Raw genomic sequence first — 26,176 nt, forward strand, 5'->3', positions numbered from 1 at the left:
AAAGGTGCAAGTCAAAATAAATGTACATATATCAATTGTAGGCTGCGAAATGGAAGCAATGATACGGAAAAGGAAAGGAAGCGCCAGAGTACACAGCACGAAAAATGTTGCCAGGTAAAATGTAATACAAGTTGAAAATGTATGTGTTTGTATGTAAGTGTATAATTTTTGTCGGTGCATCGATAAAATCGCGCATACCGTAATTGTTAATAATAATCGTTAGGCCGCCTTCACATTCATAAATTTCGGAGGGCGGTTCGCGAGGCAAATGCCTGACAGCCATGGAATACGTAATCGAAATCACTTTGTTGGGATTTACCCATGGTCATGGCCAATGAACATGTCGTTTGTTATCGACAACGACAACGGCAACGGCAACGAAAACCAGAACGAGTGACATAATCCGTGCTGACACTTCTCGAAATCGTATCCCCGAATACGGGTCCCAGTGATCTGGATCTGGCGTAATGATACCTTGATGTCACTCTGGGCACCCATTACTTAATTATTAAGCAAGAAACAAGAAAATGTGGTATATATATATACATATATATAATATATATTAAATTTAATAAATTAAATTATTTTTTGATATACAATACTATATTTATGCATTAATTAATAATTCACTTTCTGAGAATTGGGAAAAAAGTATCAGCAAATCGAATCCCATAACGAATTACTTGCATGCTCCCTTATTTATTTTGCCGAGATGAGGGTGGATTACCGATGCATTAATTAAAGTGTTGATTGCAAAGGAAATTGTTTGTAATGCGCGACAATCATGTTAACGATATCTCTGCTGAATTCTGCAGTTTATGGCACATTCGCAAGACATTGGTATGTATTGTGAATACATTTATTTATTCTCTTTTTCGTGATTGAAAGTGCCAATCAAGCGGACTAGCACAATTTAATGCGCTTTATGATAAAATACCTTATAATTAATAATTTTGTACAGCATTGTTTTCAGTTAAGTAAGATGAAGCAGAGAAGAGGAAACTCTGATTTGCAAAATGTTGCCAGCTTTTGCTGGCCACTTGCAAAATTAGCTAGTTGTCAGCAAAAACTTGTTCCAAAAGTGAGCTCAGCTGCTTTTAGCAAAATTGTCATTTAAAACCGAAATAAAACAAAACTGAAAGTCATTTTCGCGCCAAATGATTAGCAAACATTTCCAAATGGAACTTTTCCTGTGCCCAATTGCATTTGGAAATTGATGATCCAGCCATTTTGCTGTGCCAATGGGGCGAGACAAGTGCGTATAATATATCTAGATCTAAGCTCGAAATGGAGTTGAGGAACTATAAACTTTGCCATGGGGGTTATATAGCTTCCACTTAGGAAATAGAAAGATGCAAAATATGCCAGAGAACAAAGATACTGAGATGGCTGAATCGATGGATATACACCATTAAATTTTACAGCACAATCGCCATAAATAAAAGTTGCCAAACTTGAGCAGCGAACTTTTTGTATTTGCTTTTTTTTTCGATCGGCCTTTAAACTTTATGCTGGTCCTAATAAAAAGCCATAAACTGAAGTGTGTGCCACATGATAAATGGTTGGGGGCGTATACTTAATATTCGGTATGACCCAAAAATTGCGCCTGGGATTTGTCCATAAACGCAACTTGACACTCAGCGAAATTAATCAACTTGCCACGGGCTCTGATGAGTGCTTCTTTTCAACATAAATTTTCCTCGGAATATATACCAATGTGTATATACTATATGTGTATATTTATTTACCCTCAGGAAATTTACCAAAAAGATGATTGAAATTATTAATTGAAATTATATATTGCGGACATCAAATGATGGCCCTTTTTTTACAGCTTTTATAAAGTTGACTAGTAATAGTAAACTTAATTCCTAAGACATTAAAGCTTGTGTACTTGTATATTATGTTTAAATAGAAACCACTTCTTGTACGTTCAACTCTACTTCTTCAGCAAAAAGGAACAGAAGTCAACTTTAATAAACTTAGAGGGAGGCTATACCTTTTTTTTTGGGCTTACAGTATTGAAAGATAAACACTATTTTCCGCACATTCCCCATTTCCACGGCCCCTTTCCAGACTATTTGTTTCAGTTTTATGAGTTCCTTACGATGACAACAATTCGGTCGTTAGTTTCACTGTTCGTTTTGCTTTGACGGATGCGCCGCACAAGTTTGATCCATTTTTATTTTATTGCCAGAAAAGGCTCGAAATAACACACTATGTATGTATTGACCCTGACAATGACTACTTTCAGAGGCGGAAAATCAAATCCTAACTAAGAACGGCCCTCCCCTCCCAAAAATATCGTCTCATTGCAATTTTGATACTCTATTAAAAAGAACTAGCAAAGAAATCGAATGGAATGACAAGTAGTGAGTAAACAAATACAATAAGCATATGATATTCATAGCTCTGAAATAATGCGAAATATATTTGAACATAATCTAAAATGCCGCCTTAATTGCCAAGTTTTGATTGTCAACGGGATTCCCGTTCAAAGAGCATTCACACTTTGTACAAAGCACCCAAAGTTGCGGTTTCCTTTCGTGTTTTCCAAAGCAATTGCGATTTATGTGCACAGTCAGGGGGATTTGGGGAGAGGTGGGGTGAGGTGACAGGGAGAGGGAAGAGGGAAGAGGGGGCATGCCAGGACAGGACAGGGGCATAAGGACGGAGCACACGACGTATCCGTAGCCGTGTCTCCGTATCCATATCCGTGTCAGTGTCGGAAAACCAGGGGCGAAGCGAGCTGTGCAATTTGCCGTGCCAGTTGGTTTTCGAGTGGAGTGGAAAGGTGAGCCGGCAAAATTCTCGGGTGCATATTAGCTGAAGATACCGAATAACTCAAGGAGTCAGTCAGTCAGTCAGTCATTCAGTCAGTCAGTCAGCCAGTAAGTCACCTGGGCACACTGAGCGAATTTCCCATAAACCAGTAATTTACTAAGTGGTTTCCTGACTTTGATGTACCACAGTAATTAAGTCATTCAGTAAAGCATTTTCGTGTTTATTGTAAATTGTAATATCTAAGTAGAAAACTGGGTTACGTTTGTTCAGTGTAGTTTGTCAGCGGCACATTCATTCGCTGTGTGAATGGAAATAGACGACAAAGCTCGTTCCATCCACTTCCCTTCACTCGGCGCCCTGAGGGCCAAAACCAGCTTTTCCGGTGTAACATCCTTCCGGCATGAAACACTCGAAGACCTTCTAAGTCCCCGAATTGATTAATAGACAAAAGTTCAAGTAATAAACATAACAAACTCGGCGAAAAAATATGAGCAACTCAAGCGAACGGAAAAACCATTTGGGATAACGCTGATCTATGTGGCTGAATCTAGACCATAATGATGATGGAATTGTGCGCCATCTTTCCCTTAGAAAACGGGCAAATAATTGCAAAATATGGCCCTGAACACTCTGCAGTTAGCCACTTTGCTGAAAGCATTTGTCCTTTAGGAGGATCTGCAAAAGTGCACTGCGTGGATGATGCGGATGCACAGTGGATTAGTTAGAGGTGTGGCCCCTGTTTTGATTAAGAGCTGCGAAAAGTGCTATAAATCCAAAAATATTTTTAATAACTGCGGGGTGTCTCTGTGGCAGCATGAACCCACGGTTTTCAACCTGACTTAAACGTCCATATATACAAGTGTATATATTATCCTCGCTGTTTGGTGCTCGCTGATTTAACACCTTGACCAGTTTTCTGCTTTTCGGAGTAGAACGACTGAAAGTGGACTGAAAGTGGGAGTGAAGACAAGTGCTCCTTCTAAGTAGCAAATATATTGCAGTTTTGCTGGGCAAGCACTGGAAAACATGACTTGATTTCAACAATAAGCGATATCCCGTCCCAACAAAGTGTGTGGAATGTACACAGAACACAATAAGGCTAATACTTATATACTTACAAAATATATATTTATTTGTTATTTTCAAATAATCTATTTGGCTAAAATACTTTATGTGTTCAGATGGTGTTTACTATCCATATATCAAATAAAAATGGTTGCACCATGCTAAAGTTGCCCGTTTTTTTAGTGTAAGAATATATAACTAACCTGAAAACCGACGAGACTCCAGATCTCCTCCTCCGTGGAAAAGACGCAAGCGGTGCCGGCATTTCCGTGATACTGATAAATCCGCACCGAGTGCGAAAGTGCCACCGGAATCGCAGTCGTCACAATCGTTATCCAGGCGCACATGATGGCCCTAAGGAAATGGGAAAAGGAGTAGAGAAATATGTATAAGAACTGACAGATATTAAAGAGTTTCAATATATTTAGACCTTTGAATGGCGCTGTTCATGAAAATAAATCTTCGGAATTGCACTTTACATCTAGGTATGTAAGCATTTATATTTTTTAAGTATTACTTCGCCTTCATTACTCCTCGTTTTTACCTCAAGTTTCTTTGGACGCTTTGTAAGTTTTTTAATCAGGAAACATGCCAACAAAGTTTCAACTTAATTTAGGGTACAAAATTCCTGGTCAATTTTTTGTGGTTTTTAATTTCTGGCAAATCTGTCTTAGTTGGCCAAGAAATTTGTTGACAACTTTCTATCGGCTAAAGTTTTTCCGCTGCCCTAAAGGTCGTCCTCATTTTTAAAGATTCAGTTGTGTAACTGGGGCGCAGTATCTTTGGACATATTTATGCAACAAGAACCGGTGGCAGAAGGTAGAAGGCAAAAGGTCAGAGGCCACGGAACAAGGCTTTCAGGTAGGCAGAGCTAGCTAATTACAAAGCCCGGACAAATTGATGCAATTACTCTAGATGATGTGGATATGGGGAGCAGATGACCTACACTTTTGAACGAAAAGTGCCTTCTTTCTGAACGTCGAACTGATTGCTTTCCTTTAGTTGATTCTTGCTCTAGACATACTATGTGTTCACTGATTAATCACTATCTATATAGGATGCACTTGATTGACGTTCAAGGCCGCGACTTTCGCGCAGTGTACCGAAAGAAGTCCTGTTAGATGAGACACTCACAGTGTGGCATTGCGCTCCGTTCGCAGGGACATGCTAGTCACGGGATGAACGACGGCCAGGAAGCGATCAAAGGACATCAGCACCAGCGTGTAAACACTGCAAGTCACAAGTCGGGATATAGAGGTTATATGTATGTGTGGATATATGTATGTATGTATGTGGGATATATCCATATGAGGTTACGTATAGAGGCACCCACCTGCAGTGGCACGTAACCACAATCATGTACTGGACGAACTTGCACCACACGTTGCCAAACGGCCACTCCGGCAGCACGTAATCGGTGGCCGTGAACGGGACACAGAAGATGACGAACAGAATGTCCGAGACGGCCAGGTTGATAATCAGCAGGTTGGTGGTGGAGCGCATCTGCTGGTTGGCCACAACCACTGCAACGACATGCAAATTGGTATTTAATCTTGTTTCAAGACGGCAGTTCGCATTGATTATGTGTTTTTATCGTACTCTAAAACAAATTATAAATGTGTTTTAAATATGTATCGTTTTGATTTTAAAGGCTCAGTGATATCTTTGGCATACTCAGTTCTCTAGATTAAATGCTTTGCTGTTAAGTAATAAGCGTCGAGACTTTTGCTCAATTTTATTTTCATATTTGGCTCTTTTATTAAATTTAACAAATTGGGCCAAATGCAGCTTAACCTCACATGTGCTAGTCCCCAAGTTGGGTGTGAGTTTTTTTGCTCATAGAAAATTCTTAAATAAAATGAAAGCTCATAACGTTAAGAATATTGCTGTCATGGCAATGGTCCAGCTTTCACTTACTGTTGTGGGAGCAAGCCCCCAACAGCACAATTTTCCCCCCAGTTTTTCTTTTCCACCAATTACGCGGACAAAAGGCAGCAAACAACGCAGACTTCTATACGAAATGTTTGGGTGTGTGTGTCCGTGTGTGGTTGTGTGGCTGAAAGCGTGTGTGTGCGAGGGGTAAAAAGTCAAAAAAGGTGGGATGGCGATGGAACAGGAGTCCTTCATTGTTACCATTTTGAGTCTTTGTTGTCGTGTTCAGCTTTCACTTTTTACTCGCTTTCTTTATTCCTCCTTTAAAGAACCTCCTTTTCTCCTTTAAGGTTCCTCCCCCCTATTTTTTTTCTTTTTTTTTATATTTTCTCTTGGCCAAAGGAGCCACTTGCAATTAGCCAACAATTTATGTAGCTCCGCACAAAAGAAGCGTGACAAAGACATTCAAGAAAAGAGAGAAAATGTATAGAAATGGAGCGAAAGAGGGGCTAAAACAGTGTTGAACTGTAACAAAATGTTATTTTGCCCATACGAAGATGCGATGAGTTGATGCCAATGGATTGATGTGGGCCATGAAGCCAAAGGAAGTACAAACTCAAGAGGCCAACAATCACTTAAGAGCAAAAGAAGAGGAAACGTACGGCAATACAGGTAGCAAAGACCCAAGGAAATGGGAAATGTCGCGCAGTACACTTAAAAAATAAAAATAAATTACATCAGCATCGTACTGGATAATACATAATAAAATTGTTGTTTATATAACATTTTGTTTTGAGTGTATAAGCCAGGGTAGAAAGTCGCGCCCGCAAATCAATTTCCTTTTCAAATATATATTTAGCACAGGATGTTTCAAGGCGAAAAGCGTAAACCCCTCTACAAAAAATGAGCAAAAACCGGAAACAGAGTAATAACTAGCAGCAGGAACAGGAATATGTGAATCAATAGCAATAGTACAAAATTGGTGACAATAATACCGGATGCATGTAAGAATATATGAGTATATCTGTGTACATATTATATACCTATGTACAAACAAAAGGTCAACAGATGTGGGCCATAAGGTGCTTTAACTGTAGCCCCGTCTAAGCCCTTGCCAAGCTTTTCTCTAAGGATTTCTGCTTGTTTATTGCTGAATAGTTTTTGGCAACAGATTGGTAGCAAATTTTTGCCATTTTGGCATACGTATTTGCATGAAATTGCTAGGGTAAGAAAATGATGGGACAACATAAGTAAATCAAATAATCAAACAAAATGTATTACATATTTAAATAATTATATTTTAGTTTTATGAAATTATATATACATTCGGTGAGTTAAGGCGCTTAAATAACTGTTTATAGCATTCTGCCCAATTAATCGAGATATTTATGAAACCTGCAGCAGCAAGCACAAAAAAAAAATTTCAAAAGAAAATCCATTTTTTGCGTCTATTATTCCACTTTAAATAGGGTTCAGTTGGCAACTTTGTTCTGAGGCTTTATCAATTAACAGAAGGCGGCACAGACCACTCGACACCCACTAGTCTCTGTGGCTAACCAACTTTTTGCGGGTCCTGTTGACACACGAGAAGGATTCGCACAAAAAAAGGGTCCAAAATGTGGCGTTTTTTGTTGGGACATTAACTTTTTCCCGCCATTACAAGAAAAAGTGTGTGCCAGTTTTATGTTTTTATTTTTTGTTTATTTTTTCATTCTTGGCTGGCTGGAATTTTACAAAATAATAAAGTGTCCCATAATTTATGGGGCACGGCAGCCAAAGCGGCAAAAGTTCTTCAAGCGAAAAAAACGTTTGTTATTTAATGCTGGCCTGCAAAGAAGCAAAAAAAAGGGGCGTGTTTCGTTGGTTCTAAAGGAGCTTACAAATAAACAAATATTCAGGCAACACACATGTGGGTGTGTGTGTGTGCCTGTGTTCTAGACAGGATTTCCTGTTCACTCGCATCTGGGGGCATAAATTCACTTTTATTGAACTTTAATGTCACTCTAATGCCCACCCATTTCCCCAGCCCTTCGTTATCCCTCTTGTTGCCCGTATTTTCCTTCCTGTTTTTAGCCTGTTATTGATGCACTTCAAGTCGACACGGCGTATACGCAATTTGTTCTGATTTAGTAGACAAAAGTGAAGATAGGTCTTAACATTCAAGCTTAAGTTTAAGTAATAATGTTTTAAACATTTTTCAAAGTGTTTACCTATTTTTCCTTTTTTATAACCCACAAAGACTTTAACTTTGGCATATTTATTTTTAAAGGAGCTTAAATTAGTTCGTAATTGTTTTGTATTTACTTGCAACTAGTGTATGTTGCTAAGCAAACAATTGAAATTCAAACAATTGGGAAACGTTTATTAAGTAATACAAAATTACAGGCAGCTCAGGAGTTAAGTGGGCAAATTTCAAGCCTCAAGTGCGCAGCGATTTACTGCGGACTTATGTTCCTGATTCGGAGGATTTTCCAAAGGAGTAATCAAAAATTCTGTTGTTGATTTGAAGAGTACTAAAGTGGAGTAATTTACGAATAATAAGCCCAGTGTTTTTGAGCATAATGAAATCACACTGGCTGATTACTTGGACACGACCCATTAGGGTAGGCATAACTTTAATGGCATAGAAATTTATACTCAATTAAAATTGGCTATCTCAAAGTTAGAGTTCCGTTCGAGTTTAGATGTTCCGCAGAGGCCTTTGTTTTATGATCCAATTAAAGGGCGGCCGAGTGTGTGGGCTTAAGTGCATAAATGATTGCTTCTAGGATATGCAGGATATGCAGGAATATTTTGGGTCCTGCAGTTGTTGCCAGGGGAAGAACGTACATAAGTACAGTTCCCTTGGCTATGGCAATTAATTTAAATTTTAATGCACAGCACAGACAGAAAGACATCCTGTTTTGGCACATGAATATCCGGTTACAAAAGACCCTTGGTCCATTGTCCTTTTCTTGGCCCATTTGTGGGTTCTTCTGCAATCTTCAGACTCTCCGAAATCGGCGGTGTGTCCAGCCTTCATTATTTTTGTTTTGTTTTCTCTTCTTTTATTTGCATCATTTGCCAGCCTATACAAATACATATTTAATGCCAGGCGAAGGGAAGCCGAGTGTGGGGCGAATCTTAGATAAATCAAAAAAAGGAAGAGGACATTTGCCGAGAAAAATTTTCCTATGGGCAGATTGAATTGAGTTCAGAACCATGCTCTTTCGTTACAATGAGTATTTAAACTGAGAGTCCTGTACATTTGATGAAGCCCGTGGGTATATTTTCGATTAAACAACGGTCTTAATAGTTAATTCATTATTTTGTTAATAATTTATATATGTGCTTTAAAGTGTGAGTTGTCCAAAAATGATAAACGAGTGTTGAATCAGAGATGTACACTTTGGTTTAATTATTTGTATATCTTAATTGCTTTAGTAGTCAATTGTGGTCAATTAATTAATTTTAAGATACATTCCTATCACTTACCACACAAAGTGTCAAGCTAAGCTAAGTACCTATCAAAACACATTAATAATCCAATCAAATGCACCTGACTTCCTGAGTTCATTAAAATTTAATTGAACAGCCGTTGGGCAATAAATTCAAATGTCATTCAAGTTATTAAGCTTCTGTGAATGCAAAACCTCCTGTTTAGATAATCTCCATATATTTTTTAATTCCTTAATATGACTAGCGCTGGGATAAGCTGCAATATTTTTACCATATTTAAATCGTTTTGCAGCACAACGTCTATATTAAAGGGCATCTATGTATATAGGAGGTAAATAGTCTGTAAATATTGGACAGACACTCGCTTAACAATGCCATTGTACCCCTTACATTGAGAACAATGCATAGTAGCAGCATGAAATTTTACATCAACGTCGTGAGCTCATCATTATCGTTGACAAACAAATGTGAATCAGTCAACCAGACGAGCAGTCAATCATCATGCACAGTAAACTTTCTAAGCACAGTGTTCAATTAAACGTACAACACTTTAAATTTAAACACTTTAACTAAATTTTATAAATATTTTTGAAAACTATTTACTGCCATATGAAAACATCTTGAATAGCAAAAAAACCAAAAAAATATATATTTAAAGTAATTCTTTCTATTGTTTCTTTTTTCTCCTCTCAGTTTCTATTTTATATACCAACATCTCGTCTTGAGCGGCGCAGCATTGTTGGATTATTGATGGGATTTGCATCAGTCAGCAGGCGAACAAAAAACCTATGGCCACTTGCCAGGGGCCAAAAAGCCCAAAGACAACTAGGGATGCGAATAAGACGAGCACCGACGATGAGAATTAGGATGAGGATGAGGATATGGCTGTGGGATCTGGGGACACCTGGCCATATGGTACGGCCATTATGGGCGCATATGTGTTGACAAGAGTGCGCCACAAGTGTGTGAATGATGAAGACGTCGAAAGGTCGAAAAGCCCCTAAAAAGGGGGGTAAGTAAGGGGGAGGACAAAAGAAAGTATGCGGAGAAATGCACACAAAAAAGAGCCGGCAAATAGAAACTGTAGAAGAGTGTTCCCCAAACTGGAACAGTCCTTTGGAGAATTTTATGCTTAGAGTATTCAATCAATAAAACTAACTGATTTCGGGGTTTTTTTTCAATCATTTGTTGTTTAACACACGTTTTAAATATTAAGGATTATTGTGGCGATAAAATAAATGATTTCATTTCTGAAGTTATCGCAAGCCGGAAAGTCCTGTCCTTGTGCATATCATGAGTAGGAAGACAGCGAAGCTCTGGCATTTTATACCTGTTTGCTGCCTTTGTTCACCGAGCCAAACGGGTTTTGGGGTCCTAAGCAGTACATGTATTCCGGTATTCAGTGGGTATCTCCCCATTTTCCGAGTCCTTCGATACAGCTGTGATCAAGAATATAGTGTACTCGAAAGGGAAAGTATACCGATTTAACAATCTACTTTTAAATGATATTCAGCAACCACAAACAATAGTGTGCTGCAGAGAAAACTTTTTTACACTCAACAATATTATATTAAGAATGTGTACCACTTGTTTGACCAATGCTGTGGCATATATGTACATATGTGGCACAATGTGAGTGAGTGTGTGTGTGTGTCAGGCCCCGGCAGACATTGCATTGAAAAGTAAAACAATAAAATTGTACATGGCCCATAAAAAAGCATAAATATGACGAATGTACGGAGAGTGGAAGCGAGATAGACAGTGCAAGTGAGTGGGACACAGTGTGCCATCCACCCACGCACAATTGCCTCTGTGTGCGTGTGTGTGGCTCACTAGGGCATTGTTTGTCTGTCTGTCTCTCTGTCTGTTTGCGTGTGTGTGCGGCCGTGTTTGTGTTTGTACTGTCCGCTTTTAGGCGGTGCGCTCAATGCTGGTTATAAATTTTATCACTATCAACGCTGGATAATAAATTTGTACGCCTTGTGGATTTGTGTAAATTTACCCAACGCACATACACCCACACAAACAACGCACCCACACACGCATGTGATCATATGCCTCTTAAATGCCTCTTTCATTGCATACTTTTGTGCGTACGTTTTTACGGGGCTTCACACTAAAATACTCGCATGTGCTCCCTCAAATTGCAACTACGTGCAGCCTGCAACATATTTTCTTCACAAAAAAAAAAAAGAAACAAAAATATACATATGGTTCCTGGAGGAAACATACAAGCCTCTCGAATGATTGAGGCTTGGCCAGAAAGCAAAGTACTCGGCATTTTCCGATAATAAAGAATTTGAAGCATGGAATCAGGTGTATACTTCGCATCAGGACTTATCGGTTGCATGTGTGTGTCTTTTTTTATTTAGTTTTACGACGAATCCGTACATGTAGTACCAGTACTATAACATTGCAATTAAACATATAAACAATATAACCAAACCAAACTTTTCGCGGAAGGACTAACAACAAAATCTCAAACATCGAGGGGGTCTTTAAAACAGTCCAATTGTTTTGGCAAAGCCCTTTCTCTTAAGCCTTCTTAGAGGCCTGGCCTCTATACTAATATTAATAATCGCAAAATAAAGGGAAAACAATTTTTAGCAAAAATGTAATATTTACGATTGATATTTTCGGTATAACTTGGCTAAAAATGTTCAGAAAGTTAAAAGAATTACATTTTTGTACTACTAATTACCAAAACAAACCTACCAAAACACTTTTAGACCGACTCTGTTAAAATAATTTTTTGCCAAATTTTAGTAAAGGGTAACATCATCAAAAATAACAACAAATTTGAACAAAAATTTAATTTTTTTCTGAAAACACAGTTGGAAATTTAATTACGAGCTCAACAAGGTATGACAGTCCATATTCGGACCATTAGTTAGAATGTTCTGTCCAAAATACTGATATTTGGAATGGCAAAAACACGGGAAAACGATTTTCGGCCAACATTCAAAAATCATCATCAAAAATTACAAAAAATGTGAAAAAAATGTAAATGCATGTGTGTGTCTACTTTTATGGTTGAGCAATAAGCAACCAAACGAAATTGTAGCTGTAACGCTAGAAATATCAGGCAAAGGAATACGTTTTTATACATTGTATATCACAAGAATAATCAAAATCACCAAGATTTCTATTTAATGGCATCGAAAACTGTATATTGATGCTATTAGTTAAAGCACTTTTCGCGGAACTTGCTGGGTGGGCAATCGGGTTTTCAGTTCTAATCATGTGTGGGGCATTCCAAGCAAATTGTTCATAGTATAACAATCGAGAATTCCCTCAGCCATGTTTACATGCAAATATGTGCAGAAATCGGGGAAACGGTAAATGCATTTTCCAGCGAAAAGCCATAATAACAATGGCAAAAGTGCAAACAATTTATGGCGTCCTTGGCGTGGCCTTCACAGATTCGCAGGATGTCGGGATGCAGGTGGATAAGATTTTCTCAACTCCCTCTTCACGCCATCATCTATCTTATCTGCAACCCTTTCGGCTATATATCCCCAGAAATTGTATTACGCCCTCATTTAAGTTGATTTTGCGGTTCCATCTGTCAAAAAAGGATGCCAGGCGAAACAAAAAAAAAAAAAAACAAAAAGGGGGAAAACTGTGTCGAATGAGAAACATGTTTTGGGTTTGGGACCAAATCAAATTTGCCAGCTCAGCCAGGACAACAGAAAAAACAGAAAAAGTATTGAGGCTACGATGGAAGCTATTTCAACTAGCACATACCCTCTATTTTGAAATGTGATATAAAGTGATCTAAAAGTAAATATAAATTCATAGAAATGAAATTGAAAGTTTGTTATGACTGCACGCACTTCCTAAAAAATATGAATATGCACTGCCTGTTCGGTTGCCAAAAAGTGTGAAAAACTTTAGCTGCTTTTCCAAAAGCCTTTTCAAAACTTTGTAGCTCCTCCCAGAGTCCTGATAACTTTGCATACCGCTCCTGTGGCCAGGAAACGTAGTGGAAATCGGTTGCACAGGATTATCGTTAGGGGACTGAGTCACGTTCTTGTTCGTCTAGGCAATTACAATTTTATAACTGAATTTGTGGGCCCCTCGACTGGGATATACATACGCCACTGGGCTGGATTTATTTCGCAAATGGAAGACCAAAAACTCCTGTCAAAGTGAACCGTTCTCTACCAACAAAGGCCAATGCAAATTGAAGTGACAATGCGGCCCCCCAAAATATTCTTGAAACATAAATTATAATTAAGCATAAAGGATTGTGTGTTTTGGATTCGTGTTGCGGTTTGCTTCGCTCGGCAGATTTACAAAATTGCTGTTGACAGTTTGTGTCAAAGTTGTGTAAACTTATGCATACATTTGCCAAAGTATCTAGGGAAATACCATAGTTTTGCGGCGAGAGCAATGCTGAAATTAAATAAATTTCAGCTTAATGCCCATGCAAGGCACAAGGCCTTCATCTATCAATATGTCGTGTGCGTTTGGGTGTGAAAATGTACTTATCTGCCATAAAATGCAGCACGTTATCTCCCACACGGATAATGTTATAATGATGCCTGCGTTGATGATGATGATGATGATGTCTGCTGGCGTTTTTTTAACTGGTCATGTGTAATGGCATTTTGACAAATTATCTTTTTATAAGCCATAAGTAAACTCCTGCACTATGCACCGCAGGCTGCTAAATCTTCACATTCTCACTTGTACAATTTCGGGTCCATTGTACAGAGTCTAGTATTAAAATGTATCTTAAATAAAGTTGTCCAGTTGGAAATATTTAAGATACACGTTTCCGATAAGTGGTACATACATATGTACACAACGCACTAGTCTTTTCAAGCACTTAGCTGCTACCCAACATATTTTCAGAGTATTCTTCAGACTAGGCTAGCCTAGAGCTCTAGTTGTCGTTGCGGCACTAGTCAAACTCGAAAGTTCACCCAGTTGAGTGGCTCTAATTTTCGCCTTCATAATTTGCCATAAAATCCACACGTTCATTTACAAATCATTTATCATAATGCCGCCAACGCAGCTGACAAAGTGGCTTTTCCACACAGAAGCATACCGAGTAAAATTGAGCAGGATGCTGGGAAATTGTGGGTGGATGTCGTGGGCAATTGGATGCCACTTGCGACTTTAATAAAACTTTTCCTTTGGCCTGACAGCGCCGAGAATGCGATAGGCAACCGGAGAAAAGCGACATGGAAAACACTTTTTACTCGGCATCAGTGGGCGTGGCCCTCCAACGCCTGCACTTTGACCCACTCATTTGTTTCTTGGATAACTTTCAAGGGTTCTCAAACACATTTGTCTTAGCTTGAGACTCAATTCTAGTTAAGATAGCTGAACAAAAGCAATCCAAAAATCAAGCGTTGTGCCAAACAAAATTTAAAAAGTTCCATTATTTTCGAAATACGCTTATAACTATTTATTAGCGTAAAATGAATTAAAATCCTTAGAATTTCGGAGTCTTCATAAATCCTGTCATATTGCTATGGGTCTAGAGTGATTTTGGTCTAATTGAGTTTGGCTATGTCTTTATTACTGTAAGTTCTTTTCATTTTCACTTTTATTGCGCCACCGAGCTTAAGAGAAAGGCTTGAACGGAAGCTTATAGTCAAGAGGTGGATGGTGAAAGAACTGTGTTCTTAGTGCTCGACGTCAGGGGTTTAGTTTCACCGCTACACTTAGAGCAGCCGCCTTTTTTCAGTTTTATTTTTTTGCCTTGTGATTTTCTTATTTTTAGATTCTTCCTTCGAGCTGTTTGAGCATGTTTCTCTGTTTTGTTTCTGCCTTGTTTTTCCGGTGGCTAGATGGTGTGTGGCCAACCCACATACCCACACACACCAGCACACACACACGAGGCAAATTCCAGGTGAGGTAAGATGGCCTCCGAGAATTTCACACCAAGGTTGCAACGAGAAAACAACAAAGCGTAGAAAAGAGACGAAAAATGCTGCATGCAAAATAAGTTTGCCTGTTGAGATTTAGTCTGTTGTGTCGGTGATAGAGCACACATACTTGTCCACTTGCACACACGCACACACACACTCACACACACGCACACACACACTCACACACACACTCACACACACAGAGACAGGCAGGCACTCAAGTGTTTGAGGTAAATTTCCCTCTTTGTCTTAACCCATTTGGCCCCCTGACATTCTTTCATTGCCTTTCACTTCTCGCGCTGCAGAGAAATGATTAAATTAGGGCAAATTTATTTTATTTTCACGTTATATTTTGTATTATTTTTTATTTGTGAAAACACCACAGAGGGTTTCCAAGGAGACTGCTCTTTACATTTCCATTCCGTTTTATGAATACTTAAGCATTTGCTTGTTAACTATGAATCGAAACGCAATGTGCCGAATGCGCCAGTTTGTTACTGCTGGCCTATTAAATTTCTGCAATACTAGCAAATTGCAATCTTAACGATCGCAGCCTCACACCTCTCGTTATTCGCCCATTCCCTTAATGGGATATAAAAAATCAATTAGCTTCCGCCTGAACGCGCGGTTCTTGCATGCGATTTTATGTTTTTATGGCACTCCAGCACCTCATCCTTATTGCTTTTCGTCCTTTGCAGCTTCATTTGCAATTATTACGCATAATTTGCCAGAGGTCGCTAATGAAAGCGTTTCGTCGGATGCGAATCCGCATTTTTATAGCAAAAAGGGGGGCATACACTGCGAAAATCGTAATGTTTAGGTTGTTTATTTAGGAAGTGTATAACTAGGCAGGTTTTTGTTGAACATGCCAAAAGTATCAACTCCGTATTTTTTTATTGAGTTGGAACAAATATCTAAACTGTTGGTTAAACAAATTTTGGAGGGGTTGAAACTTACCCAGAATAACCAGACCATTGCCCAAAAGTCCTGCGAATCCGATAATGCCGAAAAACACCGGAACTATTGTCGATACGATCCGTTCAAGGGCCACACTCTCGGCATCATATTCCATGGAGTCGTTGGCATTGTGGTCCGAGTGATCCGATTGTTCCGAGGTGAATGCATAATTGTTGCCACTACTGTTGCTAACGCTTGCCATGCTGCCGTTTCCAGTGGCGCCCAAAGAGGCTTTTGGCCAGCTGCTAATTAGCATCGCCAACAAAAGAGCCGGCAACCGATGGCCAGCCATCTTGGCAGATATATATATATAAGTATATATATAGTATTCGATTCTGTAGGGCCTTTTTAATTGGATGTCTCTGTCTCTATTGTTTGGCTTTTCGCATTTGCTTGTTGCGACACGCCCTCGGCCACGCCCACCTCGGCATTTGCATATCCCCGTGAGTTATATCGCCCTGAAAGAGACAAATTGAAGTGGTGTAATAAATATTTTAGATATGAACTGGCAGATACAGATACGTGGCCATAGAGATGCGAATAAATCTACATCCATATCGCCCTCTACGCAAAATAGATGGACAGTCAAGACCGTCGATTTGTGGGCGTTTGGATAAGTTTTCCTTTTTGTTTCGACCCAATAAACGAAAGTGAAATGTGCTGCACCGTGGGCCAAATTTGGGGTCTTCTTTTTACAAACTAAATACTTAGGAGTTTTAGTACATTTCCAGATTAGATTTTGTGCATTGAAATTAAACTTTTTGTTTTACGAGCAAATAGAGCATAGAACATTTTTGTCGCAATTTATTAATTTGTATCTTTTCTTTAGAATTTTAATGTTTTTCAACTTTTTAAGAAATCGATTACATTTACCATTTTCTTTAATTTAAGCAGACATATTGAATTTGCAGCCATCCATTCTAATCGAATGGCACTGTCCCACAGAACATCATCTGGATGGCCATGTACAAATTATGTAAAATTAATTTAATTCCATTACAAGGAAAGAATGGCATTTTTCTGGAAAACAGACTGCGGACCTTGGCAGATATTCATCACATTTGCATAGTTAAATAAATAACATCGATGTCGAAAATCCAGAACGGAATATAGCGCATACGCCACGTGCGCTGCATCAATTAGCCGACGAAGGATAACACTTGTGTACATGTTACCCGCCCTTATTCTCCTGTTTTTTTTTTTTGGTTTTATGCTGCTTCCTTTTTTCGTTTTGCTGTCCAATGGCATTACACTTTAACTACTAATCGAGGAGACATATGTGCTGTCATGTCGTATCTGAAATGGCACGCACCCCTCGCTGACGGTTGGCTTAAGCTGTCAATTAACATATTATTAAGCGAGTAACACAAAAACAGAGAAAAATGGAGCTCAAACGAAGGGGATTGACAAACGATGACGAGAAAAAAGGACGAGGCGCCATAATTGAGGAACGCGATTCGTTTGTGGAATAAGTGTCAGACAGAAATAAAAATACAAGAGAGAACGCTATAGTCGAGTTCCCTGACTATCTGATACCCGTTACTCAGCTAGTGAAAGTGCGAAGGAGAGTCTTCAACACTGACAGTTTTTGGCGGTTTTTGGGCGTTAGAGTGGGCGTGGCAAAAAGTTTTCTTGCAAGTCGATAGAAATTTACAAGACTGATACAAAAATGAAAAAATATCAAAACATTTTTCAAAAGTGTGGGCGTGGCAGCTTTGGCCGGTTTGTGGGCGTTAGAGTGGGCGTGGCAAAAAGTTTTTTAACAAATCGATAGAAATTTACAAGACCAAAAAGTTTTTTAACAAATCGATAGAAATTTACAAGACCAATACAGAAATGAAAAAATTTTTAACCATTTTTCAAAAGTGTCGGCGTGGCAGTTTTGGGCGGTTTGTGGGCGTTAAAGTGGGCGTGGCAGCATGATTCGACAAACTTGCGCTGCGTCTATGTCCCTGGAGTCTGTATTCTTAATCTCAACTTTCTAGCTTTTGTAGTTCCTGAGATCTTGACGTTCATACGGACAGACAGACGGACGGACAGACGGACGGACAGACGGACATGGCCAAATCGACTCGGCTATTGATCCTGATCAAGAATATATATACTTTATATGGTCAGAAACGCTTCCTTCTGCCTGTTACATACTTTTCAACGAATCTAGTATACCCTTTTACTCTACGAGTAACGGGTATAATAACAGACAGCATCAATTTGGCATTGTATGCGTACAATTTTGCGAGAGACACATCCATTCAAAGAAATTGCCAACTATAAATTATGCAGATGTTATCGAGAGCACTTCTGTGATTGTTGTCACAAATTGCCAGTCGTGCCGGTAAATTATTTCCGCAGTGATTTTAATTAAATCAAGCAATAATTATGAACTGTTTGTCTCTTCTTATCGCAGATATTATTACTCATTTTTCGGCGACGCTATCTGTGTTGAGGAATTATAGACTGGTATGCGCGATTTAAAGGTTTTTTTTCTCGTTTTCTAAACTCCACGATTTATGTTAAGCGTATTAAGCTGATTTGATTTACGGCTTCTCAGATAAATTTCGCTTTGTGGCAAACTGTTTAAGGATTAAGAGGCATATAAAAGAGCGACTGACTCTGTCTTGAGTTTCCCCTTCCCGGATGAAGCTTTTTCCCGATTTTCCGTCGGGAAATGCGATACAGCCGTCGAGGTCGTAGGGGCTTGAAATTGGAATTGTTAGTTTCACAAGTTAAATGTATTCAACAGAAAAAATGTCAGAAGAAGTGTATTATTATATACTAAAATTATAAATTTGTACGAAACTTGTAGCACTTGAACTTATAAACTAAAATCATACTTAAGACGGTCTTATTATCTAATTTCGATGTGTATCGAATCAATGAATGGTGTTCGTGAATGCATTAGTTGCCTTTAATCCCCTTATCGCCCATCAATTGTTAATGGAATTGGTGTGGCATTGAGAACAGGAATCCTTCAATTATCCGTGTTCAGTCGATTCATGACAGTCCATGTCCACCAATAATCGCAACACAATGCAATTACTACACTGAAAACAACATTTGAAAATCAGCGTGACTGAAAACTACAGTGCAGTTCCTCAAAGCCTAGGGTTAATATTTTCTGCCTTTAATATTTTTAAGTTAATGAAAAAAAAAAAAAATATTTTAAAATCTGAAGCCTGTTGGAGTGTTATTTTTCTATCTGTGGTGCAATGGCGAATGCCAGTGGGCAGTCAGTCAATCATTCAATCTGTCATTGTACTGGATTGTTGGTTCGAGGAGATTACGTATACGCACCGATGCGGAGACTGCGTATACGCGGCGTAGTTGTCTGCATGTAAGCAACCCCCTAAGTGAGTATTCATCGACCATGGACTTCCGCACATGGGTTTGTGCGCCACAAATGCAAATTCCAATTCGGCCGAAAAGCAATTCCAGCTTTAGTCAATTATTTGAGGGTAGATGATTATTCCATTTATTTCAATTAGAAGAAAAAAGGGGGACACTGCTCATGTGGCTTTTCTGTGCGTGGCGTTCAATCTAATTGCGATTTTATGGCCCGAGTGCGAATCATAAAAGTCAGCCAAGCAAAAACACCAAAAGGCAGGCGGCAAACAATAACATCATCATTAAATTCGAAACCAAACACAGGCAACATCTGCTATAAATTAAATATTAATAATTAATTATCTCTCAGTGAATAAAGCGAATAAGTCAAGCCTAAAAATTGCTTGAAAAAAACTGGTTGCGGAGACAGCGCATAATCAAGACATATTGGTATTTTTTTTTTTTTATATTATGGGGTCCATTTACAAACTGTTAGAGTGGAAGAGTAAAAAAAGCAGATAAATCAGAACCGTAGACCAAAGGCAATCGATAATAATGTATAACAAAAATAGAAGAGCCAACAACAAGTTTTAACTTATTAAAAATAAAATCATAAAACTTAAATAATAATTATTTACATAAAATATTTATTTTGTCATTAAATATAATTACAATTGCAATAGAAAACAGTCGTTAACGATTTTAATTAAAAATACCAGTGCATAACAATAAATAAATTATTCAACCAATGTTTTGCACTCAACTTTAAACTGTTCCGATCAACCCGATAAAATGCGAGAAATTACCCCTTCTATTCATATATATATATGTATATGTGAATATATGTTCTGTGCATTTTCCACGCACTGCTCATTTGTCTCGCCCGTCAAACAATTTTCCATTTAAAGGGAAATAGTGCATGTGCAGTGTCGTGTGTATGTATAAATTAAATATGTTTGTCATTGGGCTATTTCCATAGATGGAAAAGATGAGGAATAGGGTGGAAAAAAATGCAGAAAAGGAGCCTAACGAAGAGCGGGCTGTCGTGGCGTATACTTGATATCGTTATTGCCTTTATTGAGTTTAAACGAAGGGTGGGTCGCAGCTTTATTGCCATTTGACTGTCAAAAGGATGCTTCAATCAAATTGCCTACGGAATGGTCAACGGTAGAAAGCCACAAAAATGTAATTACAAATTAAAGTCCAACGCAGTGATAGTCGTAATATGAAACCACTGAATTCATTAAAACAATAGAATAATTCCAAGCCTCGGACACAAATACGCAGTTAATATACAGTCATACAGCCAAACAGATTGTGTAATTTGCTTCGGTAATGTCATCTATAATTAAATGTCATAAAACCAAAGAGAAATGATTTTTCAGACAGCGATAATATTTTCTTATTAATTAACCACTTTTTATCGGTCATCGGTGGCATTCATTTACTACTACAAAGCAACTGAGTGTGGCTATAACACGGTAGTGCTGAAAACTATATATGTTTTGTCATTAAATATGTTTTATTATTTAAAACTAAATATCAACAAATATTTCAGTCCTATGTGATACCCAAGCTATCATTTACATATGAACATTAACTTTCATGGGATTACAATTCCAAAATTTCATAATCCAGTTTCTATTTAGGAAAACTTTTGATTAGATGTAATTAAAAGCCAATTTGGCGTGTGTGTACATACATACAAATTTCTTTGGTTCTCTTTAGTTTTTTACCGTCACCATCTCTTTTCAGCATTTGCTTGGTTTTCGGGTTGGCGGAGCACAACTTTTTAATCAAATATGTGTCAACGCGGATTTATGAAACTAATTGACTTTAAAGTCGGCTACAAGCCCGCCACTCCCCATCTCCATCCCCATTCAAAAACCAGAAACCACCGCCCTGCTAGAAAGAATTAATTAAAAACTTAATCTGCTTCTTGGCTATGGCAACAAATTCCCAACGGTCGTTGGTTTCGCTGGTTTTGATTTGGGTTTTCCATCTTCGTCTCTAAAAATGAACTTTAAGTTTGTGTTTCGTTGGGCTAAAGTTTCATTGGATGTTAAAGTACGAGAGGTATCAAGAAAAATTAAGTGATTAATAAAAAAAAGATAATTAAAAGCAAGAGATTTTTAAAAAGTTGAGTGAAGTAAACCGAGCGGCACAATTAAGTAAAAACCAAAGGTAAATTGTGTGAAAATTTGTGATTAAGAAGTAACGAATTAATAGCACAATGATTAGTATAAAAGCATTACAATTCTTGCAAAATAGTACCTGGAATGTTCGATGCATACACTTTAGGCCAAAGCTTAACGTGCAAATTACTTCAATAAGCTTTATTGCTCTGGCATTTAAGGTTTGAAAATCCCTGCAGGTGTATTGCGCTCAATAGTTTTCAGATTTGTTCCCCTATACATATATATTAATTCTTTTGTGGTAATTAGTTCTTGTTTTTAACTGAAAGTTTGAAGCATTTTTATTGATTTTTAGGGAGACGGAGACTCTTGAAGCCAGAATGGCTAACGATCGTTGGCTGAACTTTAAGCCCAGGGGTTTTAGACCAGAGTTTCCTCGGGCATTTCGATGTCGTTTTCCCAGTGGGAAGGGGAAAATTTCCTATTGGTATTTGTTTTACTGCTGTTGTGGCAAACACTTTACACAAGTAATTTCCTAATTGGTTAAAGCGCAGCACAAACACCCGCCAACCAAAAGCACACTCACCCTCATGTGAGAGCATGGGGCGAACTGGTGGGAAAAGCGGTTGGAAAAGCGGACGGGCGGGCGGAAAAGCGGGTGGTCGAGTGGACGAGTCCATTCATAATGGCAGCCATATGCGGCGCACAGTCACCATGGGCGATAGCCCCTATAAAAGTGCACAAATTTGCGAAGCACTTTGCCTAATTGTTATGATAAGGAGTCGTTGAAAGTCCGCAAAGTTAACCACTCTCATACACTCTTATACAAACCAACATGAAATATGACTTTTGTCGGACAAATTTAATTTGAACATACTCGGCTAAACTACGGTTTAAACGCTGTAGAGCTCAGGTCAAAACAAATTTTTTTACTCTATCCGGTGGTAAGCTGTGAACTCGGTCCGAAAAAAGTTAGATGCGATGAGAACGTGCGCTTTCCTCTGCCCAATTTTCGCTGGCGAGGTTTTGGGGAAATGTGACTTTCGAGGGCAGTAGAAATTGAAAGAGTCGGGGGATAACAGTGATAGATAGAGTGAGTGCGGAAGAGAGTGGAAAAATCAAAGTTCCGAGCAGGGTTGCCATGCCCCCAGGCTCTAGGGTTGTCGTGTGTGCTCAGTCGTGCGTGAATGCTAGGATGAATGAGTGCGGTGGACTTCTTCTTTTGATTTGTTAGTTCTTATAAATACATATATCCATTTTGCACTCACTGCTCGTCTTTGCAATATCCCAGACTTTTGGATGAGTTTTTCTTCTTTTTTTTTGTGGCTTATTCTTAGCGAGTGTCCAGGTTTCATAGAAAGGATGCCATTTATTGGGTTGCATTTCGCTTAATCGATGGTCTTCCATTCGCACAAGCTGGACCAATTGGGGTTTTTGTGGTGGTGTGGAGTGCGAGTATCTTATTCTGCAGACCAAGTGAAGAAGTGAAGAAGTGGATCGACTCATTTATGTCTCAACTTATACTTGAGCACGATTGAAGTGGCTGATACCATTTAGTATCACAAATAAGGTTGAAACTTTAAGTTTCCAAACATACCCCTGGCTTAAACGAAAAGCATAATGCATTTTCGAGAGCAGTTGCTAACTTGCTTGCTTTTCCATACTTGTTTTCGTGCGCTATTTTCAATTCCATTTCCTCGGCTCAAATGACATTCCATCGTGAGTAGTCCTGTCTGTCTTTCGTCATCCGTTGTCTGGGAATCCTGGACATGCCCTGGCTGAAATGTCATCACATGCAGCTTAGGTTTTGGCCTGCATTTCAATTTCTCTCATCCGTCGTTCCTTGCCCTCTTCACTTTTCCCAACCAAACAAAGGACCACGAAATGGGCAGATAAAACAGCCAAAAAATATAAAAGGCGATGACAAAAAAGTGTCTGAGAGGCGAAGACGTGCAAGAAGTTTTGATTGTAAAACGCCATCACAGCGGAGATGAATTTTTTGGTCATTGTTCTTTTCCGTTCGTTTTGCTTGGGGTCAGGTGTGATGACTAGAAATTGGCAAATTAACTTCCCCACAATGGCAAAAGTCACAGTAAACAAGAACTATGAATATATGTATGAATTTCATAAATAAAGAAATATACATTTAATTTCTTATAGGTTACGGATTGACTTAACGCCGCCTCAGCACGTTTCAATTCCGTTGCATATAACCGTTTTTTGTCCAGCGTCAGTTAGAAATAGTACACTTCAACAAGAAAGATGTCGAAATCCGATTTTTTTTTTCTTGACCTGCAGTTAAACGTTATATGACATTTTCAACACTCAATCAATAGCGGCAGAGGAGAGAAAAAACACGGAGAAACTTTATCATACAACTACGAAAAAGGCGGAGATGGCAAAGTTTACTGTCTGCTGACAGTTTTGTGGTTACCTGTTGAGGGGCCAACGGCAGGAGGGGCGGAAAAATGTTTGAGAATTGGGTGGAAATTGTGGGGCTATTGTGCCGCTATATTGGAAAAGTTTTTTTTTGTGTCTGCCCACTTAAATGTAACAAATCAAATGGCAACTAAACGAGCACAGAAAAATGTGGGGTTAAAACGGGGTTGCGGTTTTTTCTGCTACGATGGGACACTGTTCCTCCTCGAGCAAGTGGCCGAGCAAAACTAGGCAAGCAGGCCACGCCTTTGCCAGCAAAACACTATGCACAGTAGTTCTTAAAACCTTAGATTAGGCAGTCTAGTGCCTCTTAAAATTATCTCTCTGTGTAGTGCTCCTAGTCTGCTCCTAGTTCTGGTCCTCTGACTTTGGCGCCACACAATTTTGTGGCCACATTGATGTCGCCCACGAAATGCGAAAGTTTTACTTTCATCGCCCACTTTCCCCAGCCGAGCCTCTGACCCCCCCAGATTGCCATCTCCTCCCGATGAGTTTGCAGTTCTTTTAAACCGCACCCCATCTCTCTTGCCAACAAACACTTAGCAGCTTTAAAAAACTTTGTAGTTCTATGCATATTAACATTACGCATACGACATGAAGTTCATAAGTTCACGGAGAGTCGCATATTAGAGGATTAGAATGAGGGAAAATGGTCTTCCATTCCCTCTTTCTCTTCCCTCAAACGGTTTAGAAAGAGAGAATAGAGAAGAGCGAAACTAAGGGAAAATTTCCAACTAGGTGATGTGCAATCAAGCTGATTGAACTTTCGATTATGTTGAAGGGGTCAAATATGAGTGGTCACCAACTTTTTTCGGTTGACACAAAAGTTCTTCACAACATTTTTGTTGAAAATCACCAGTTTAATGCATAACACACAAAACTACATTATCAAAAGTGAACGTTTTGTTTTTGCTGTTTTTTTTTTTAGTGTGCTTCTTTAGTGAGCAAAATGTAGTGAATTTTTTCCTACTGTAGACTCAGCAGGATATTTCTCCTGCTGAGTGTTTGTACCTTTCAGTGGTCGTGGGCCTTGCGCTCAACTTGTCAACGCATATAAATTTCGCAGCGCACTGGAAAATGGTGAAAATTGCTTTAGAGGGTGGTGATAGATGGGGGGTAAATAAGGGAAAATGGGTAGAGACTGGTAGGCGTAACACCTGCAAACGCTCACGCTGAGCAGCTGTAAAAACACAAGTCAAAAGCTGGCCAGGGGCGTCCTTTCCTTGGCAACCAAACAATGCGACTCCACCTCAAACTCCCTGAAATTCCGCTCCTGAGTGAACATCCGCCCTTCCCACCCGCTGAAAGACCCATCTGTCTTTTTGGTTCATCGTATCACGGTACAGTTAAAAAGCGGTAATAACGATCGAACGAAATTTGGTTTTGTTCAATTACAACTTTTTTGTTGTAATATGAAATTAACTATTAGAGAGGCGTTGCCTTCCTTATATCGGGCATGTATGTGGTATAGTCGGCCCCTTCTGTGAACTACATATATTTATAAGTATATATGTATAAATTGAGCACCGGGACAATTTCACACTCTCTATCATTGGAAAATTACAGGAGATGCAACAATTCTTTCCTCTTTGTTTTGGCCGGAAGCTTTTCAATACGGCATTCCCTATGCTTTTTCCATTACAGATATTATTGTCGAGACATCAATTGGATTATTACATAGGTTGGGATGACTTACAGACATCCTATTTAATTTGTGTTCCTTGATTTTATACGCAGAACACGTTATAATTATGGCTCTGTAAAGGCAAATCCATTTTCACTTTTATCCCCATCACAATAAAGACAGAAAGTGGTTGAAAATGGCAGAAGTAAATATCCAATGCGGCTTTTGTGTCATCAATAAAAACAAACAAAAATCGGAAGGACGAAGAATTCCGCTCATATGGGGAAACAAATAAATCAGTTCCATTTACTTCGGTTTTATTTTTCGGTAATGTTATTTACCATAGGACAAAGTGAACATTTAAGAAAAACACACACGAAAATATTTATTTTTTAGGTTAAAGTTATGGAACAAAGAGGTGTAACTTAATACCAAAGCCAATGGAAGAAGTCATCATAATCAGAAAATCAGAGTAAAGCAAACGCAAATATCGACTAAGATACATATTATATATATAATTTAATTTAGAAGTAATGAACTGATATCTTTGATCAAAAATTCCATTCAGCTCCACTCAGGTGAATTTAGCAACCACCAATGAATAAATCAGTGGACTTGAACATATTTATCCAATTATCATAAAAAGATGAAAA

The 26,176-nt window shown here is 38.7% G+C and overlaps 1 protein-coding gene across 1 annotated transcript in view; it reads right to left on the reverse strand.

Annotated features, from left to right (window-relative positions):
* Positions 1-26,176, reverse strand: part of LOC6524306 (allatostatin-A receptor) — a 72,520-nt gene that overhangs the window by 5,388 nt on the left and 40,956 nt on the right. Inside the window, exons 3-6 of the mRNA XM_002100129.3 lie at positions 16,002-16,459; positions 5,183-5,372; positions 4,984-5,079; positions 4,053-4,203 (exon numbers count right to left, since the gene is read on the reverse strand). Of these exons, the coding sequence (XP_002100165.1) occupies positions 4,053-4,203; positions 4,984-5,079; positions 5,183-5,372; positions 16,002-16,293 (729 nt within the window). The 5' untranslated portion in view covers positions 16,294-16,459. The remainder of the gene's footprint in view (positions 1-4,052; positions 4,204-4,983; positions 5,080-5,182; positions 5,373-16,001; positions 16,460-26,176) is intronic.

This window comes from Drosophila yakuba, chromosome X (genome assembly GCF_016746365.2).
Source record: "Drosophila yakuba strain Tai18E2 chromosome X, Prin_Dyak_Tai18E2_2.1, whole genome shotgun sequence".
Taxonomy (NCBI): Eukaryota; Metazoa; Arthropoda; class Insecta; order Diptera; family Drosophilidae; genus Drosophila; species Drosophila yakuba.